At 39.3% G+C, this 20,733-nt stretch overlaps 2 protein-coding genes across 5 annotated transcripts in view; one reads left to right on the top strand and one right to left on the bottom strand.

Moving 5' to 3' along the window:
• The window catches only part of LOC101487468 (gamma-aminobutyric acid receptor subunit beta-3), a 94,981-nt gene extending 78,581 nt beyond the window's left edge, over window positions 1-16,400 (bottom strand). For all 3 annotated transcript variants that reach the window (XM_076880770.1, XM_004552592.3, XM_004552593.3), the window contains exon 1: window positions 15,740-16,400. Coding sequence is in view for 2 of the 3 variants with exons in the window: in XM_004552592.3 (XP_004552649.1) it covers window positions 15,740-15,888 (149 nt within the window). In the remaining variant the exon portion in view is untranslated. The remainder of the gene's footprint in view (window positions 1-15,739) is intronic.
• The window catches only part of LOC101488117 (gamma-aminobutyric acid receptor subunit alpha-5), a 48,402-nt gene that overhangs the window by 19,871 nt on the left and 7,798 nt on the right, over window positions 1-20,733 (top strand). For both annotated transcript variants that reach the window (XM_076880771.1, XM_004552595.4), the window contains exons 7-9: window positions 7,681-7,824; window positions 17,425-17,577; window positions 17,841-18,052. In XM_076880771.1, the coding sequence (XP_076736886.1) occupies window positions 7,681-7,824; window positions 17,425-17,577; window positions 17,841-18,052 (509 nt within the window). The remainder of the gene's footprint in view (window positions 1-7,680; window positions 7,825-17,424; window positions 17,578-17,840; window positions 18,053-20,733) is intronic.

The raw sequence follows: 20,733 nt of genomic DNA, 5'->3' as shown, positions 1-20,733 counted from the left end.
CAGCAACATTAAATTTAAAAACTGTACTTTTGAGTTGAAATATATATTTATAATTTTAATAAATGACAAATTAAAAAGGCATGAACATTTATTTTTGTATCGAAAAAATATCGAACCGTGACACCAAAGTATCAAACTGAACCGAACCGTGAATTTTGTGTATCGTTGCACCCCTAATATATATATATATATGTGTGTGTGTGTGTGTGTGTAAAGAAATGAGGGATGGCTCTAGACATACATTTGCACTGCACCCTATATGCAGTGTTGGGACTAACGCGTTATTAAGTAACGCGTTACAGTAACTACGTTATTATTGTGGTAACGAGCACGGTAACTAGTTATTATGCCAAAATCAGGAACGCGTTACTCGTTACTGGGATTTAGATAGGGTCGTTACTCGTTACTTCGTGTGGTGGCATCGCGGAGTTTCCACAGATTCAGTAACATTAGCAAGTGGTGGAGGCAGCAGGTGGATGAAGGAAAAGGGACGCAGAAGGAAAAGAGACCCGAGGCGGCCGCCGGTCCAAGTGTGAACTGAACTTCAGGTAAGAAGTTATGACCTGCAGTCTCTCTGGGTCAGATATGAACCAAGCTTAGGTGGAGTTTATTTTCGTTATTCTGACTTTTTCCGTACTGCGTGCTAGCTAGCATGACGGGGTTTCTATACAGCTGGGTGGGTGCTATGAAGTTAATGATGTTGAACCTTATTTTGTTCATAAGTTATTAGAGTTGCCAACCGTCCCGTCTGGTATTCAGAGAAAATATTACGCGTTTCGTATTGAGGTGAAAAGGAACAGTTTGTCCCGTAATTCAGCTACAATGAAAAAGGCACAAAGCTGGAGTTATTCTGTGTCTTTGCTGCACAGCTGCCTCTTCTTCTCTCATTCTCTCCCCCTCCCTCTCCCGTTTCTACTTCAATCATGAAACTGATCAATGATCAGCTGATCGGCTCTCTTGTTTGTTTATCGCCCACTTTGCGCCGAAAGAGGAAACCAGCGGATGTCGCGCTAAACAACAGCAGCACGTTTAAGCTTGATCAGCTGTTGTTAGAATTTATTTAATATTAATTTCTAGTATCAGCTGATGTTTGCTGGAGCCACAGCTGCAAAAAAGCTGCTGGTCATGATATGGTTTGGTTATCTGGTGAGAGGGAAACATGAAGATGAAACCAGGAGATGTCCTTACTGGATCATCAGAGCTGAACAGGTGATGGAGAAACAGGTTTACCTTTTAGGTGACATGAATGAGTTGAAGGGAAGTTATGAACTGTTTCTGAGAGACAAATAACACCAGGATCCTTTTTTAGGTAGCTGACAGCTGTTAACTGTGCAGGTGCGGATCTAGCAAAGTGTGGCCAAGGGGGCATGTAGGGCATTAACAGGGAATGGGGGGCACAAAGAAATACTTTTCTTTCTTATTCTCATTTAAAATATCTAGCTTTTAAAAAATAATTATCTGAATCTTACAACAAACGATTGATAGATTGATACATATATACCATCAGAACAGTGAACATCACTGTCACAACAGTGTTTGTTTTCATTCAAAGGCTTTATGATTTTTCCTATAATGGTGGGCCAGTTTCTAGTCAAAATGCCCGGGCCAATTTTCTTTCCCAGTCCAGCCCTGTATGCAGCTCATCTGCAGTCTGGTGTTACCTACATCTTCCTATTCAGAAGGCAGAATTTCTGAGTTCTGAGTACAATCGAAAGCACCACGACTGCAGTTTTTGTGTTGGATGTAAAAGGCGCACATGACTCTGTGACGTAGGCTAGAATCATGGCAGCAGTCAATGACGGTCCAGGCGTGGGATTTCTCTCGTGGAAATATGCACGTTATCATATCCTTTCTATTGGTAGGTGGCACAGTGCACTTGTGGCAAGTAAGCAAGCTAGAAGACTGGCAAAGTTATGGAAGAAACACATTAACAAGAGAATTCTGAGTAAAACCAAAGTTACTTTTCCTAGTAACTAGTTACTTTGAAAGTAACGAGTAACTTGAAGTAACTGAGTTACTTTTGAGAGAAGTAACTAGTAATGTAACTAAGTTACTATTTTAAAGTAACTTACCCAACACTGCCTATATGTAATTATTATTTAGCTATAATAAGCTAAATGCTATACTACAGCTGTTTAGCAGTTTGTTAGAACATCAAATCAAGAAAACTCAAAGTCAGTGAAAAGACTCAAGCATATCAGTTACATAGCTGAAGACCTACTAAAGATGTACCTAAACTTTATGTTTTAGCTTTCTGAGTCTATATTTATGGCTCTGTATCGACTATTAAAAACTTCAGAAGGGAAGAGATTACCGAAGTCCTCCTACGCTTAATTAGGTTAATGACTGGAAGGGTTGTCCCCAATGCCCTCTTAACTTGACGCCTTGTCTGTGTGCCCTCACAGCAAGGACGCATATAGAAACTTGAGTGGCCCTGTGGGTATTTAAAGACAGAGCTGGCCAAATGCCACACCTAAGGAGCCTGTTGTACTAAAGGGATGAGACTCCTGGATTTTCAGTGAGATGCAGCCCGCCCACATTCACCACGTAAAAGAAGCACAACGGATTGCAATCCAATTATGGAAGCTGCTGGGCTTTCCCATGGCAAAATCTAACCTCTCCCCCTGGACTACCCCACAGGTAAACGGTGTCAGTGTGCAATAACAACAGGCAAAGGTGCTCTTTCATCGTTCCATGTCATTATAACTACACAATGCATTGCTAGATCTAAAAAAAGAAAGTTTCTGATGTTTCCTGTTTTTACCATCACATTCATTTTAATGAGCTAATCATCAACGAACCAATGTTCTCTCGGTTTGTTTTCAGTTGCAGCTACCAGAAGCTTTAGTTAAAGCCATCACCAGCTCGCAAACTAGCTTTCACTTGATCTTGTCATCTTGCTGTCTGGTTTTATCTGTAACAGAGTGCAGTAGGTGGATATTAGATATCTCAGTAACCTAAAGCTTTACATTTGCTTGTCGTAAAAAGTCTAGATTTCAACTGAGTCATTTTTACCTGATAAAACCTGTAAGTATTTTGCTTTGTAAAGCAAATAGCAACAACTTCAATCACTATTTTCCAATTGGATTAATGCATGACAAGCACAGTCCTGGGTCATAGTCATGAAAGTCTTAAACCTATTTTCGATAGGCCTCTATATCCTCTCCCTTTGTAACATTGTAATGATTTGTCATGCTATTAAAGCATGGAGGTTTACTGTACACTAAGTCGTCCTGGGTAAAAGGTAACTAATCCCTTACTCTGACCTACTAATTTAGCTTCTGTACGGCCTTAAGCGCTACAGTTCTCAAGTATACACTAAGGATATACACTAAGAGGAGTAATACTAATCAGTAATCAGTGGGCTTATAGTCTATTTTTTTATGTAGTACCTCTCAATTCAGTTAAGTTCACCAGCACTATATGACTTCAAAACAGTTTAAACAAGTCTGCAGAATTATATACTGGAGACCATTAAAGACAATAGAGCTATAAAAAGATACATGATGAACTGACTAAAAAAACAAGACAGTTCTGACAGTCATATAGCATCTGCACCAAGGGCAACAGAGACAGAAGAACAATTGCCAAAGAAAACTACTTTCTGCAAAATTGCTGTGTGATTACCATAATTGACGGCTCTGTGATAGAAAAAAAGGCCAGTCATTTGGAACTTTGCAAAGCTGGTGTTTATGGATAGGCGGGTGTTTAGAAATTCCTCGTTCCATGAAACGGGGCATAAAAATGCAGATGATGATGTGAGGTGCACAAAACCTGAGCCCCAGAGCGGTGGGAAAAACAATCAAGCGTGGTCTAACGACTTAGCCTGCCTTCCCTTCAACCCACAATGATCCCACTGAATGGCAGTGAATCATTTTATGATTGTTCTCCTTCTTTGAGCCTTTATATATTCTAAGATATGAATCTCTGAATTATTTCTGTAATCCCACCAATCAGAGCTCAACTTCGCCTACTCTGTAATGACAGCCTGTTGAGCCAAAGTTTGACCCTGACCTCTAGACTGCCACCACCATTCATATGATGTTACTTGTCATTTACTCAAACACCTATAATTACACTTCGCAAGCAATATTTTGTAGTCACGACAGTTTCTGACTACATGTTGCTATACTTGTCTAGATATAGGCAGTAAAACAATTCCTTCCTTTTTGTTGGTGCCAGGTCTCACATAAGCCCATATGGTGCAAATAAATCTCACACCAAATAAGGGGAGGCATCAAATTGGAAAAATCGACTAGGCTAAATATCAGCCTTGTTCCACATTTCAGCAATGTAAATCAGAGCACTCAAAGTAAAGTAAAGCATGCAGATCTCAGGATCCATGGGTGTGCTGCCAAACTGCATTTACACATTGGCGACTTAATTCATTATTCAATCAATTATGTTAGACATGGAAATAGGATCAGCCAGGTCATAATGGCAAATCAAAGTCTTTTTTTATTGTTGCAACAAATACAAAGAGAGATGATTTACACGAGCAGTGATAATCTTATTAACCAATAATTTCCGGTATAGTTTTCATCAAGGACCTTTTTTCAGACCAAAACAAGGCAATAACTAACTAAAAACTAATGCACGAGAAAAAAAACCTATGATGAAAAGTACTGACCCTTTCATCAGCAAATAAACGAGATGAAAATATTCTGGAGAGATGAGATTCAAGTTGATGCTCAAGTTGGTCTGCCTCATATTAGAGGCCAGTTGTACTGCTCTATCAACAAGGAGCTGGTGCTTTTTGCCCTCTGTTTGTATTTCTAATGCCTTTCTGACTTGTGCTTATGTGTTGGCTCATGTGCCTACTCAGCTTGGTGGCTACAATGCCAGAGAGGAACGTTCATGTTTAGAAAAAGTAGGTAATTGGGTGGTCGTTTGATGGTGAAGGTCGTTCATGACTAGGATTGTTCTTTCCTGTCTACCTGTGCAACCTCTGTAGGGTCCAGGTATCATCTCATGCTACCAATAGAGAAAGCGACCCTAGTCAAATCAAAAACTAGTGAACAGTCAGAAAGAAGGAGGAGGGAAAAAATGCCAGTAGCCTCGAGCTGTAAAATCATTCCTGTTTGGGGGTTGTGTCATTGTTGCCGCTTTGGTGCACCAGTGGTTCATTTCATTAACACCAAAGCAATTTAAACTGATTAACACCCCCCCTCTCCCTCTTAACTGACCAGATCTTTATCCCCATAAGTTTAACTGACTTGATGCTATACTCTGACAGGATAGAGTTAACCTCAGTGCATGTCTACAATCATCTGTAAAACATGGTGGAGTCTCTTTCATGGTTTGGAGCTGTATTTCAGGCAGTGGTGTTGGGGATGTTTCCAAAATTGATGCAATTGCGAACAGAACAATTCCATCAGATTTTGATCCACCATGCTATACCACCTGGAAAGCTTCTGTTTGGCAGCAGCTTCAGTTTTCAGCATGACAATGATCGCAAACACACTGTCAATGCAGTAACAGCATAATTGGATAGATGAACACACAATACAACACTATCAGGATGGATTGGCCTCCCCAGAAATCGTCATGACAGAGAACAGAAGAAAAGGCAGCAGAGAAGCCTGGAGAACTATTTCTGAAGACTACCTGAAGAAATTACAAGAAATCTTGTCTAAGGAACTTTAGGCTATATTGAAGAATAAAGGTGGTGATGTCAGCTGTGGACTTTCAAACTTGTTTAGACCTTATAAGCTGTATACTGTACATTTCAAGAAATTGCTGCACCTATTTCCCATTTCCTTAGCTAAATATGCAGAACAACGGGTTGCTCAAGGCTCTTGCATAGTATTGCTTATATACCTTATATGTACTGCAGGTGATAGCTGAAACAGTCAACGACAGCACAAATGGGCTAGCTGACAGTGAGAACCAATAGGTTAAACATCTAGCTAGCTAACTCCATAACAATTCAAGTATCTTTTTAAAACAACCATAAAGGAGCTCTTTATGAGACAGAAAGCCTACATGTATGATAACTCACCACGCCTGAGCTGCTAATATCTGCCTAGCCTGTGCATCCAGCTACAGAGAATTTTCAACTAGTTTTCACCAGAAATAAACTTAAGTAACATAATTGATGGAATTAACATGCTCCTCAACCTTTAAATGCTCAGTTACTACAGTATGCGGCAAGTATTGCTTTTATTTGACGTGTATGCCCTACTGAATATTGATTTGTCAGTAACTTGTAAGGGAAAACACACTTTGCCTTTTGAAATTGTCTGCTTTTACTTTCTTTAATAATTCAGACAGCTGCACTTAGAGTGTGTGGAACTGCAGTAATTTATGACTCCGACTGAGCTGTAGCTGCTTTTGCTTCACCCATAAGGAAAGAGCAGCAAAGCGTTAAGCGTAAAGTGTTTAGAAGTTGGCAGAGGTGCACTGTGTTTCCTGCCAAAGTGTTTAGCTTTTCCTCTGCCTAATGAAATTCACCAGTAATCCCTTATCGCAATCTAACTACCCTCCAATTAAAGGTCTCGGCCTTTGGCCTGACCATGCCCAATTTTAAACACTACATACAGTCTGGAGCACTACCCATCTGCCAAGTGAACACCTAGAATGGAAATACTCAGGTCAAGATGTGATCTGCCGGCCTACTGTTACGCAAGAACAACCCAGGCTTTCAGTTGTGTTTGTGATAGTCAGCATAATAAGTTGTTTTAATGGAATTTCAGCTCTTCTTGTGTTGTATTAATAGATTTAATGTGCATAATTGTCTTTTTCATGCCTCCAGAAATCTCTTGATGAGGGAACAACACTTGGCTGCACCAATTTCACCGTGCACGCCTCTTTAAAAGTTGTTTATCACTGCCAAAGAACTAATCACTGTTTTCTGTCCCCAGTATGAAATATGCAGCCTTTGGAAAGCATCAAAAGTAAAGAATAAATGCAAAATGAAGGTGTCTAGTGTAATTGGGCCCTCCTCCCTCATTATTTTTCCTCTCTGCAGATAATTCCTCTCCCTGTCTCCCACCTTAAACTTTCTGCTTCTCAAAGGCTTTCCATAGTATTCGCCAATCTTTTCCAAATCTTGACATGACCATGATTAAGTTTTTGTTTTCTCTCTTTTCCTTTCACCATTTTCTCCTCCTCAAAGTTGTTGTTAGTTTTTTTTGTTTTGTGGGGTTTTTTTTTTTTTGGGGGGGGGGGGGGGTGTTAAAAGAGGGCCATGATAGATCAATGTTCAGCTATGCTGCAGTATTCAACATGAATCAGTGTAATAGCCAGAGATGTTACACGGTTTTCTCTCTGTTTTCATCACAAGTGTGATGCAACACATTTTGGTTAATCTGACTCCGTCTGGGTCCGGCTGCTGACAGGGAAGCTCACCCCTGACCCAGAAGTGTGGTTTAAGCAAAAATAGACTAAAAAATCCCCCCCTCCAGCACACACGCACACACACACATTTTACAGACATACTAGACAAATTCTGCTCTTGGCCTCAAGCCTGCAGTCTAATCAAAAAGTGCTAGAGAGGCTCTGCATCAGCTCCACACACGGGGAGCTACACATAATGAGTGATGACAGGGTTGTAACTCACTCTAATATGTTAATAATCTACTCTGCTGTAAACAAACAGGGTTTCACTTCCACTTTGAATGTCATCATATTACGAGCAAAACACTTAAATCAGAATAATCTTTCCTGTCTGTCTCTCAGATGCCTATCCTGTGTCAGAAGTCGTCTACACTTGGACTGAGGGAGCTAAAGAATCTGTGGTGGTGGCAGAGGATGGCTCCAGACTCAATCAGTATCATCTTGTTGGACAAAGTGCTAACACAGAGGATATACACACAAGCAGGGGTATGTGCTATTTTAATAACTCTGTAGTAATAATATTAACAGCAGTGTGCTTCTATTGCTAGTAGCAAAGTATTAAGAATGGATGGATTAGTGAAATAAGTTGTGGCAGAGATAAAAGTAATATACTTAATCCCAAATGATGGAATATTTTGTGATATTAGGGGAAAAAATAGAGATTAGGTAACACAGCAATATAAGAACTGGAGCCCCAGTAGACAGTTACTGTATAGGATACATAGTACAATAAAAACAAAAATAGGATGACTTAACTATTACCGTTGAACACAAATACAAGCTGTCAACGGGACAAACACTACACCACTCATTAATAAGGATAGAAATATTCAATAATTTTCTAATTATTAACACACACAACAAATCCAATACTGCTTACTTGATCATGCTACAAATTACAGGAGTTTTGTAAAGCTTAGTTTAACCAATAGTTTAGTTTAACTTAGTTTAGCCCATTTGTGTAGGCATGTAAGGATACTTACATATGTTGCTGGTGTTAATGCAGTTTAGCTACGCAACAAGCTAGCAGTTACTGTTTCTAACTCGAGTACTGGTTATTAGTGGAAGATTGTATTCATACAAACATAGTATTACAACATTGTCTACATGTCCACATTTAATATGGGAACTTTATTTCTTCATCATAACTGTGGTGATACAATGGCAAGCTAATGTTAGCTTCATCGCTTCAGCTAGCATCACAACAAAACTGTAAATATTCAGTGGCATCAAAACTGTACCTATGAACTAGGTTGTTTTGAACAACCTATAAAATTTATCTTTTGGCAGGAAAATGGAAAAATAAGTAGAGTGATTTACTGAAATATTAGCAAACATAAATGAAAATACAGAATAAGGCAAAAACAGAGTATGCATAAAACAACAAGTTGAAAATGTCAAATATTTGGTATGAGCGCCTTTATTCTTCAACATAGCCTGAACTATTTTAAGCTAGCTTTCTTTATGTAGTCTTCAGGAATAGGTCTCTTGAAGAACATTCAAAGCTTATCTTTGGATGTTGGCTGTTTTTGGTTTGTTCTCTGTCATGACGCCACTCTGCTTAATGTTAAGATAGGGGCTCTGGGGAGGCCAATCCATCACCGATCATGTTCCATTGTGTGTTTATTAAAGCTGTTGCCAATCAGATGTTTTTTAAATGTATTGTTTGGTCGATGAAAATCTGACAATACTTTGCTGCGCTCATCATTCTATCATTGAGAAGATCCCCAATATCACTTGCTTGCTTTGGAGCAAGTGGCTGCTTTTTGTTCAGGCTTTTTTGTCCGGTGTGTTTTATCGATGACTGTAGGCACTTACACTTACACTATTATGTTGATTACACATAATAATGACAAGTTCAACTGAAACCTTTAAATTTGCTTGGATTCATCACAACATAAGACACGTTGAAATAATTTTGGGTCCAGTTTTTGTAAAGTTTGGCCCTTCTTTTCCTCAAAAATGGCTTGAGGCTATCCTTGACACTGGCAAACAGCAAATGGGCCAATTTCCATGTTGATTCTGTGAGGACATTAAGATGGTATTCATGTCCTGTTCATCTTCTTTTGTCCTACACTTGTCTAGTTTCCTTAAAACACAGTGTACGAGTGTACGAGTGTACGTGATGTAACATTTGGCATTTTCAAACACTTTGTGTTTGAAAAGCATCTTTTTACAAAGAGCCCAAACATACCATTTAAAATGAGTTCATTGATGACCCATCTGTTTCTATTTGTGTTAGTTGTTTTTTATTTATCGGGATTCACTCTTCGTCCATAAACCTCAACTACTGTACAAAAACAATTAAAACCATATGATGTTATAAACTACTTGTACCATCTGTTATTTAAGTAATAATTCTGAGTTAGCTCTTTTTTACAGGTGTAGAGACCTTTGTCAGCATATTTGTTTACCATCAGAGCAGATTTAATGAAACAGATGCAACTGAAATGCCGACGTTTAGCTTTAATTTAAGGATTCGGACAAAAATATTGCATCAGCTGTATTTATATACAAACTGCCCTATTTTCTGGAGCTAAAATATTATTGGGGAGTTGACTCTGGCTTATTTCTGTATTTTTTCACAAGTTAAGCAGGTTAAAGGTCCAGAGATGATTCCAAGTGTGGCATTTGCATTTGGAAGTTGTTTCTGTGAACTGAAGCAAAGGTTGAAGGACCTCTTAAGGCAAAGAGAATATTCTATCCTTAGACTGGAAAACAAACATATCTGAAAGGGAGCAGAAACTTGTCAAATCAGCAGTTCGGCTCTTGCTGAGAAAAAAAGAAAGCATTGGAGAGCTCGTCAACAGAAACAGGTCCTTAAATCCATAAAAGACAAAAGTGGTGGATGTTGGCAAGATCATTTCCACGGGAAAGACAAAAAAACCCCCACAGGATGCACCAAGTGTGGAAGTCACTGCATTGATTGCAAGATGCAAAACATTTATGTTTAGCTAGCCACGCTAGCTTGCTGGACAGATGAAAATACAGCAGAGCTGGGAAGAAACAAAAGGAAAAAAGATCTAAAATGACTCATAATCTGAATAAAGTAGAGACAATTTGATGCAGGGGTACACATAGCTTCCTATGACACTAGGTCACAGGTGTTTGTTGGTGATTTGACAAAACAAAAGTGTACTGAGCAGTGTGTGTACACACTGAGCGACTTGCAGTCAAGTTAACTGGATGTCATCTCAGCGAACAGATGAACAATGAGCCAGACCATGCTGACAAAAGTAACCCAGGAGATTTTGAAAAATATAAAAAAAGGTGGACTATTGTGCAGGCAGCAACTAAACACTGCTACAGTAAAAGCCTCGGCGGGAAACCTTTTCTCTGCTGATTGGCAACGGATTCCAGACTTCAGGAAGTCATCATCAAAGGATCACTGACAAAGTTTAAAAAAGATTTTATTACGATTATATTAAATTATTGCACTACATTTAATTCTCTAAAAAAGGGACGGTACATAAGAATGTAATTAGTTCATTAGTCAAATCTATATTTTTTCTTAACCCCTTAACATCTGGATTTAAGAGGTTAAATTCAACTTTGGGTTAATTTAACATTGATTGTTCAACTTCAAATATGTTGTGTTGTGTACAAACATTATGAAAACTGCCACTGTTCAAAACTTTTTTTAAGTTATAAAATTTTTAAAAAATTGTTAATTATTTATTATTTTCATTAAATAAAGAAACCTCAATCAGAACATAGTGCAAGCATTGCATTGTGTATTTTTCATTAGCACTGAGGTGAATTATGTTGCACGGTACGAATTAGTTAAGGTGATGTAACTAATTCTAGATTAGGGAAGATAAACACTGTAGGGAGAAATGGATGTGCTGCGAGGTGGAGAGGAAATGTGGGAAACATTATCAGTAGTTAAGAGTCAATGAGTGGAGGCTAGTGCAGAGTAGCCTATCCCTCTCACAACCAGCTGTCTACAGGCTCGGACAGCCCTGTCAAACAACACTTATCCCTGCACACACGCACACACATAGAAGCATGCGCGCACATGCACACATACACAAATCGAGAGAGACCTGAGTCCTAGGGTTAATCCCCCATCCAACCACCCATCAGCTTTTGCATAAGAAGATGACATCACAGCTCAGTGAGGGATTGGCTGGGTGTGTCTGTGTGTTTGCTGGTGTGTGCATTTGTATATTTATCTTTGTATCAAATGTCGTCACTGTGACAGTCACACAGCAGGGTCATTGTGACAATAAGCTGGAGGACCAGAAGTTACTTCTTTATTGTGGGGGTTAGGACTTTAAAGTTTTTAGGCTTTAAGGTGAAGCGTTAAACCGGGTTGCTTTTACAGGAGACATTTTACTTTAAGGTGATTATACAGGAAACGATTTAAGTGAAAAAATAATCATGATAATAACAATTTAGGTCTTTGCCAAGCTAGAGTAAAAAAAAAAGTGTGTGTGTTTGTGTGTGGCCTGGGATTGGACGGCCTCACTTTGACACGTGGGGCTGGTAGGGTGTGGTGTGGGTGTTGAAAGTCATCTGCTTAATACTCTTATGTAAAACCAAACTGTAATACACTTTCCTCTAGTATCTAGTAGAACCGTTATTAAAAGTGTGGATTTCCCCTCCTTTTTTTATTTGCGTACCACAGCTCTTTAAATATTTGCTTGGTGACTCAATGGTTTAAGTGAAAGGCTAAAGCTCTTGTTGGTTAAAGGACTGATGACTGCCTGGCTAGTAGGTTATAACACTGAATGGTTTGACATGTTAATTAATGTGCTAGTTAATGGTAGAAGCTAGTAGCTCACAGAGTAACTGCATGTTTATTTCTAGGATCTACTAGGTTGAGGGTCAATTTTAGCCCAAAAGTGTAGATGACACTTAATTTGAAAGGTAAGATCTTAAAATTTCAACAGCTTAGCATTTGGTTAAAACAAACCCAGCTCTAACCCTATGACAGGTGGATGTGAAGAGGTTAAATGGTGGCTTCTTGCAAATGTGAATACTTTTGCAAGAAGCCAAGAGTTACATAAGTCTAGTTTCTAACTGCTGCACTGAAAAGCATTTGGTTGACTACACTGTAAAAAAAATGTAATATAAAAGTATGTTACTGTATATTTTACAGTTTTGTACTGTTCTTCTAGAATATCATTAAATATACATAAATAGGTTGTGATTTTACATTTCAAATGTAAATCAACGTAAAATCACTGTAAATGTAATAAAACATAATTTTCTTGTTTTTTAAATGTATCTGTCTGTACATATGCATATTTAGATTGTTAAAATACATTCACAAATGTATCATAATTTCACAAATATTTGTCCGTTATTTGAAAGATTGAACTGTTTAATTCAAATGTAATGCTATGGAAAAAATAAAATGATTCTTAACTTTTTTTACATCAAATAATAATAATTATTATTGTTATTTAGGGCAATTGTGGCTCAAGAGTTGGCAGTTCGCCTTGTAATCAGAAGATTGCCGGTTCGATCCCCGGCTCGGACACTCGTTGTGTCCTTGGGCAAGACACTTCACCTACCACCTACTGGTGATGGCCAGAGGGGAATTATAAAGTGGAATTGTAAAGCACTTTGAGGGTCTCAAAAAGCGCTATATGAATGCAATCCATTATTATTATTTAAACCAACTGTTAACTGTATACTTCTGTACATTTAAGTATTATTATTCATATTGCCGCATTCATTGACCTTGTTTATAGGTAATTTCATTGGTTGATCACATTAAAATGTACCTAATTTAATGTTTAAAAGCACTTGAAAAAGGCAAAATCCCATGTAAAATTAGGGCAACAAACTGTATTGTCATTACTGAAAATAACTGTATTTTCATGAGAAAGTTATTTTCTGTTATTTTCTGTTATTATTTTGGCGCCCCAGCTGCCAGAATATTACTGTTTTTTTTAGGATTTTTTTTTTTTTACGGTGTAGTTGATTCTAGAAACCTGGTTTAAAGACACAGTAATGTAGTTACAGTAAAAGGAAAAAAATGGTGAGAAATTCATCCACTGTACATGGAAGCTGTTTCACTGATCTTTACAAACCTGTGTTTACATTTAGGGCCAATTACTGAGTTATGTGCTTAACCTGTTAATATCCACCAGGTTGCTAGCAACCTGTTTTTGACTTAGAGTTTAGTGTAGGTTTAGCCACATGCTAAATTATGTGATTTTCAAAAATTAGTAAATGGTCTACTTCAAACTATTAAAATTTGTTTAAAGCATCTCCATTTGGATCATTTTTTGTTTGCTTAGTTGCATATTTCTGCCACTAACACCACCCAGAAAACCCTAAAGCAGGTGTAAGTGATTTGAGTTTTTGAACAAATATAAACAAATCACTTGTACTTGCACAAAAATTGTTCTAAAATATAGCCACCCAGCCCCCAACTTAACATATAGAGGGCTGAGGCTGGATGTAGACCATGTGGCTGTGCACATGGGTGTGCAAAAAGTCAGAGCAAACCAAAATAGCACAGTATCTAAATTTCTTGTCAAATGAAGTTGTAAGAATGTCGCATCATCCAACCCTTTGGAGATAAATTAATCCAACCGATTCCTTCTCATATGGCTGATCAGATATAAACAATATATACTCTAAGTATAATAACTATGATACAGTATTTATGTTCATATGTTGTATTTGATAGTACTAATGATATTACCCAAATCATCGAGCCACCATCTGGTGTCGTGCCTGCTACCACAAAAAGCTAAACATTATCCGAGAATTCCATTTATCTCCAGGACCAAAGGCGGTAAATCATTCATGCAGCTCAAAGCTTCTGTCTGGAAACTGCCCAAATCAGTGGTGGAGATTGCTGATGAGCTTGAGCTCTGGGGTCACATTCAGCCCAGAAGGTTAATTTACTGTTTATATCTTTGACTCTCTCACTAATAACTTTGACAGACCAAATATGACACTCTAAGATGTGCCAGATCTGAGCTCTGGTTTTTGATCTTGCACTTTTCCCTATTGTGTTAAATGAAATATTGAATGCAGTGAACAGGTGTTACCGAGGGTGCAGTGACAGATGGGAATTAGAGGTTCTACTTTCTGAAATTTTCTTTTCTTAAATATATATAGCAGTTGTTCTGTTACATGGTCCTAAAAGTTTGAAGACCACAGTAATACAAGGAAATCTGATCGCCTCAACTGAATGGCTTTAGTCCAACATGTTAGTATGTAGAGTAATAGTGGAGGAAAACATTTCAGTCTTGTTAACAAATAATTTTATAGATGCAGTCCTAACCTGTAACATTGCATCTGTCAAAACCTTTATGTCTAACTGTATGCAGGGATACAGTTTGAGATTTAAGATTAACCTCGTTTGCCATGTCCACCTAGGGTTACGGTTTGGGGTTTTTTTTAGCCACAAGCAAAAGGACACACTTTCAGAGAAGAATACACTTTGGCATTACAGTTTTTCAGTGAAAAGCTTTTCAACTGGGCCTTTCCAGACAAGAAAAAACTTTAACAAATTTGATCTCTAACCATAACTCCAGATGGGACCACCTGGTGGTTGCTAAGCAGTTACATTTAGTAATATTAGCTATTTCTTGACAATGAACATTGATAATGAGTGGCTCCATAATACAGTGGCTTATACATTTGCCTAGCAAGCCAGATATTCCTGGTTTGAGTCTGAGAGGAAACACGTCTCTCGGTTGTGTCAGGAAGGATATCTGGTGTACAGATCTGCGAAAGCAAGTGTGTGGCGCTACATGTTGTGACCCCTTGTGAATACGGGACTAGCTAAAAGTAGCTAATGAACAGTATTCATGACGTTTTGTGTGTCAGATGCTGGATGGTGTTTGACTTTAATTACAACACTAATCTGAGGCACTCCCCCTTGAGGATGTGAAAGTGGAGATAAGTGAGGGAGTTTTTCTTTAAAGACCTGACATCTTTAGGGTCACGGCTTCTTCCGTCTCAGATACTTTCCTTAAATAACTCCCTGACTCTAAAAGCAGATAAGGCTTACTCTAGCAACAGTTACGTCTACAGTTTGCAGGGACCTCAGGGCTTGTCAGGAACCTTTGCGACGTCAGTGTTGGGACAAAACGCCATATCCTGTGAACCTCTGAAGACCCATCTGGTCACCAGTAACCCATTTAGGGTTAGGAATGGGCTTGGTGTTAGCCTTAATGTCTAGCAAATATCTAATGAACAGTTTTTTTTAGTTTGTATCTTAATACTTTTCTTTTAAGGTACTATAAAAACACTACCACTACCCCTCCCATTATGTCTAACCCTGACACTTGATGCATTGACACTGACTTACCGGGTGTTAAGAAGTTAAATGATCTAGAAGGACATTTTCCAGAGAATAATAAATCATTTTAAATGCTGTGCACACAGCTTTGGCAAAACAGGGCAAAACAGTTTCCCTCCAACTCACCAGTTTACCAGCATGGCTGCATTGTTGCTTGACACAAAAGGGAGTTCCCCACAAACACTGTGAAATACAGATCCTTGGGAGAAAAGTAAAATCCACCAGAGGAGCATGGTCTTCCTCTTTCCTTTGCCCCCGGTCCTTTCAGGATCCATGCATCAAGTGCAAAGGTAACCCTTTGCAAGGGATGTGTCTGGATGATTCCAGCAGGTGTAGAAGTGGACTGGGTAGTTGTGAACCAGGTGGCCTGGAGTCATGAAGGCATCAGAAGGCCTGAGCGATTAGGTAGAAGAGAGAACTAAGCATGCTGGGGAACTCCAGATCGAGGCATGGCAGTGACAGTGACGTTGATAAGTGTGCGTAGTGGCCGTTCGTCCTCAACACAGGGCAGCTGCAAAATAGAGAAATTCCCCCCGGTTTTAAGCTGATGTCAGCTGATGAGTTCAGCGCGCTTTCTGAATTGCTTTTTCTGTCCTCCCCAAGCCAGTCAGTTCCATGAAGAGCGTTGGAGGTACCAGAAAAATAAAAAGAAAGAAAAACAACATAAAAAGAAAAAAAGAGGTATGGAGATATATCTACACGGCTATCCCCCCTCCATCCCACCAGTGATTAGAAGCAATGAGTGTCCGTCTCCGTGGCTTAGAGCGTGCGCTGAGGTGTGTGTCAACAGCTAGAGATCATCCTTCATGTGTGTTTGACTGTGTCTACGTGTGTTAGAGCCTGGATTGGCAGGGTGGAAAGGGGCGGGGTTTGGAGCTCAGCAATGGATCCCAAGACAGGAAGGCTCAGCACCCCCCTCAACCCCCCCCCCCCCCTGCTTTTTAACTCCCTCTCTTTGCACTCACTGATGGCAGGATGCAGATTGTAACCAGGGATTAGGGAGGTTCAAAAATCCGATTGTGCCTGGAGAAAGCCTCATGTATCATGTATTACTCTGTTTGTGTGTGTGTGTGTGTGTGTGTGTGTTTGTGAGGGAGAGAGAGAGCGGCTTGTGTACGTGTGCCCCAGTGTATGGAATACAGTCATTAGGTTTTTCATAGTTTACCAGCACCTGCAGTCACAAACTGCTGCTGGCAATGGAGATTTTTATTTAAAACCCTCAAATGCAATCTTCTGTTGTTTAGCAGAGTATTCTGTCCTCCCACTTCCCACCTCTCAACACACTTTTTACCTCCCACTGTCATGGCCCATTGTTGAACCCAGACATTAACTGCATAATAATCTATTCTCGTGTTCTCACAGTAATTAACACCACTTACGCTAATTTTTCCTTTTAATAACAGACCTGAAGTCAGGTTCATTTTGCTGTTATGTTTAACTGAAATGTTCTCTTTACACATTTTCACCAGTCTCCAACACCTCTGATTATTTCATTAGTCTAATGGTAGAATAGTGGAAAGAAGGGGAGCTTCTCAAATGACACTTTTCATTCCTTTTATCCAGTGACTAAGCACCATTGCAGCCAGTTTACTTGTTTTTTTGATCACACAGCTGGTAGTTTGTTCTAAAATAAAGACATGCCCAATGCGGTAGACTAAACATCTTTTGTTCAGTAAGGAGGTCAAGTCGCACATTAATAATTCCTCTATTCTCAAAGTGCATCTTTAAGTAGATATTTCTGTTATTAGGACGCTGTTGTTTGTTGTCCTTATCTAACCTTATATCCTTTTTATTTGCTTCTTTCCCCTCAGGACAGTATACAGTGATGATGGCCCATTTCTTCCTGAAGAGGAAGATTGGATATTTTGTCATCCAGACGTATATGCCATGTTTCATGACTGTAATCCTGTCCCAGGTGTCATTTTGGCTGAACAGAGAGTCAGTTCCTGCCAGAACTGTTTTTGGTGAGTGAAGCTGCTTACGTACTAATCCTTAAAAAAAAAAAGTAAAAAAACTTCTTATTTAACTGGGTAATATTTCCATCATGCGCATTCATACCAGGGAGAATAATAACAGTCGCTCACTGAGCAGCAGCACTGCACAAGCTGACAGTTAGGAGTTATTAAAGTGCCCACCTTCACTGAGTGAGGCCAGTCTGTCATTTGTTTCCAGCTGGCTCATAAAAACTAAATTTAAAATCGTCATGTCTAACTTTGTTTGCACCCAGGGGTGACCACTGTGCTGACCATGACCACCCTTAGCATCAGTGCGAGGAACTCGCTCCCCAAAGTGGCCTATGCTACAGCCATGGACTGGTTCATTGCCGTCTGCTATGCTTTTGTCTTTTCTGCCCTCATTGAGTTCGCAACAGTGAACTACTTCACCAAGAGGAGCTGGGCTTGGGATGGCAAGAAGGCTATGGAAGCACAACACCCTAAGGTACAATTTGTGGGTACTTTGATACACATTTAAGAGTTTATCCTCAGATCATCCAGAAATACCAAAATCGCAAACTTGGCTATGACCTGTGGTTATGAAATATTAGCAGTTGGTTGCAGGGCCTACAAGTGCGGCAGTGTATTTGAGACATCAGCTAAGTTATTACAAACCAGATTGCAAAAAAGTTGGGACACTAAACAAATTGTGAATAAAAATTGAATGCAATGATGTGGAGATGGCAAATGTCAATATTTTATTCAGAATAGAACGTAGATGACAGATCAAAAGTTTAATCCGAGAAAATGTATCATTTCAAAGGAAAAATATGTTGATTCAAAATTACATGGTGTCAACAAATCCCAAAAAAGTTGGGACATGTAGCAATAAGAGGCTGGAAAAAGTAAATTTGAGCATAACGAAGAGCTGGAAGACCAATTAACACTAATTAGGTTAATTGGCAACATGATTGGGTATAAAAAGAGCTTCTCAGAGTGGCAGTGTCTCTCAGAAGCCAAGATGGGTAGAGGATCACCAATTCCCACAATGTTGCGCAGAAAGATAGTGGAGCAATATCAGAAAGGTGTTACCCACCAAAAAATTGCAAAGACTTTGGAGTTATCATCATCAACTGTGCATAACATCATCCAAAGATTCAGAGAATCTGGAACAATCTCTGTGCGTAAGGGTCAAGGGCGTAAACCCATACTGGATGCCCGTGATCTCCGGGCCCTTAAACGACACTGCACCACAAACAGGAATGCTACTGTAAAGGAAATCACAGAATGGGCTCAGGAATACTTCCAGAAACCATTGTCAGTGAACACAATCCACCGTGCCATCCGCCGTTGCCAGCTGACACTCTACAGTGCAAAGAAGAAGCCATATCTAAGCAAGATCCACAAGCTCAGGCGTTTTCACTGGGCCAGGGATAATTTAAAATGGAGTGTGGCAAATGGAAGACTGTTCTGTTGTCAGACGAGTCACGATTCGAAGTTCTTTTTGGAAATGTGGGATGCCATGTCATCCGGACCAAAGAGGTCTAGGACAACCCAAGTTGTTATCAACGCTCAGTTCAGAAGCCTGCATCTCTGATGGTATGGGGTTGCATGAGTGCGTGTGGCATGGGCAGCTTGCATGTCTGGAAAGGCACCGTCAATGCAGAAAAATATATTCAAGTTCTAGAACAACATATGCTCCCATCCAGACGTCATCTCTTTCAGGGAGACCCTGCATTTTTCAACAAGATAATGCCAGACTACATTCTGCATCAATCACAACATCATGGCTGCGTAGGAGAAGGATCCGGGTACTGAAATGGCCAGTCTGCAGTCCAGATCTTTCACCTATAGAGAACATTTGGCGCATCATAAAGAGGAAGGTGCGACAAAGAAGGCCCTTTCTGAACATGGACGTTATTTGGAGTTGTGGTTGCTCGTTTTCCTTTTGTTTGCTTTGTTCATTTGTCTCTTTTAATTCTATTTTTTTTTTTTTTATACTTTTTCAACATGTTCAAAATAAAGATTCAATCAATCAATCAATCAACAGTTAGAGGCCTGTATTAGACAAGAATGGGAGAGCATTCCTATTTCTAAACATGAGAAACTGGTCTCCTCAGTCCCCAGACATCTGTTGAGTGTTGTAAGAAGAAGGGGAGATGCCACACAGTGGTGAAAATGGCCTTGTCCCAACTTTTTTGGGATTTGTTGACACCATGACATTTTGAATCAACATATTTTAACCTTAAAATGATAAATTTTCTCAGTTTCAACTTTTGTTCTGTGATTTATGTTCTATTCTGAATAAAATATTGACATTTGCCATCTCCACATCGTTGCATTCAGTTTTTATTCACAATTTGTTTAGTGTCCCAACTTTTTTGGAATCCGGTTTGTATCATATTCCACAAGAAACAGAGGAAGTGTTGCAAATGATTGATTATGTGAAATAACAATATTGTTGTGTTATGTTTTGTTATCTGACTGGTGCAAATGGTTATCTAACCTTATTGTGGAAATGACAGTCTTCACTAGTGGGGATAGTTACAAAGCTTTCTTCATTATGAATGAGCACACATCTTTTTATTGAATATTTGAAGAACCAGCAAAAAAAACAGAAACTCTTGTAGAGGACATAAAGTCAGAGATAGAAACAACAAGGAGCAGGTGCATCTAGCACAGGTAGAGCTGCTGCAAAAACCCACAGAGCTCAGCAGCCAGCGCAACAAATTCTGGATCCTTGGCTTTTAGTTAGCAGTTAGCATTAGCAGCACATGCTGCGTCCGATGTGAAAGTACCTTTATGCTGCGCACTGTGACTCACAGCCATGATCCCGGGTCAGCCCCGACTTTGTGTTAAACGAATCCTAAAGTATTTCTAACCACTGATATACCAAAACTTTATCCTTTCAACAGCTACTGAAAGTTAGGGGACCTAGCTTCTATCGAATCGTACTTGTACTTAAAACTTGAGTGCAGAGTTTCACACGTATTTTTTGGCTAAGTCCACACACACACAAATTCTTTTTACACATACAAATCTGTTTCACACACACACACACACACACACACACACACACACACACACACACACACACATTCTTTTTACACATACGAATCCTAATTTACAAGTACAAAACTGATTTACAAGTACAAAATATTTATGACCACAATTTGAGCCCACACA

Source organism: Maylandia zebra, linkage group LG23 (assembly GCF_041146795.1).
Source record: "Maylandia zebra isolate NMK-2024a linkage group LG23, Mzebra_GT3a, whole genome shotgun sequence".
Taxonomy (NCBI): domain Eukaryota; kingdom Metazoa; phylum Chordata; class Actinopteri; order Cichliformes; family Cichlidae; genus Maylandia; species Maylandia zebra.
Note: the sequence above shows the minus strand (reverse complement) of the source record. Positions and strands in the feature narration are given on the sequence as shown.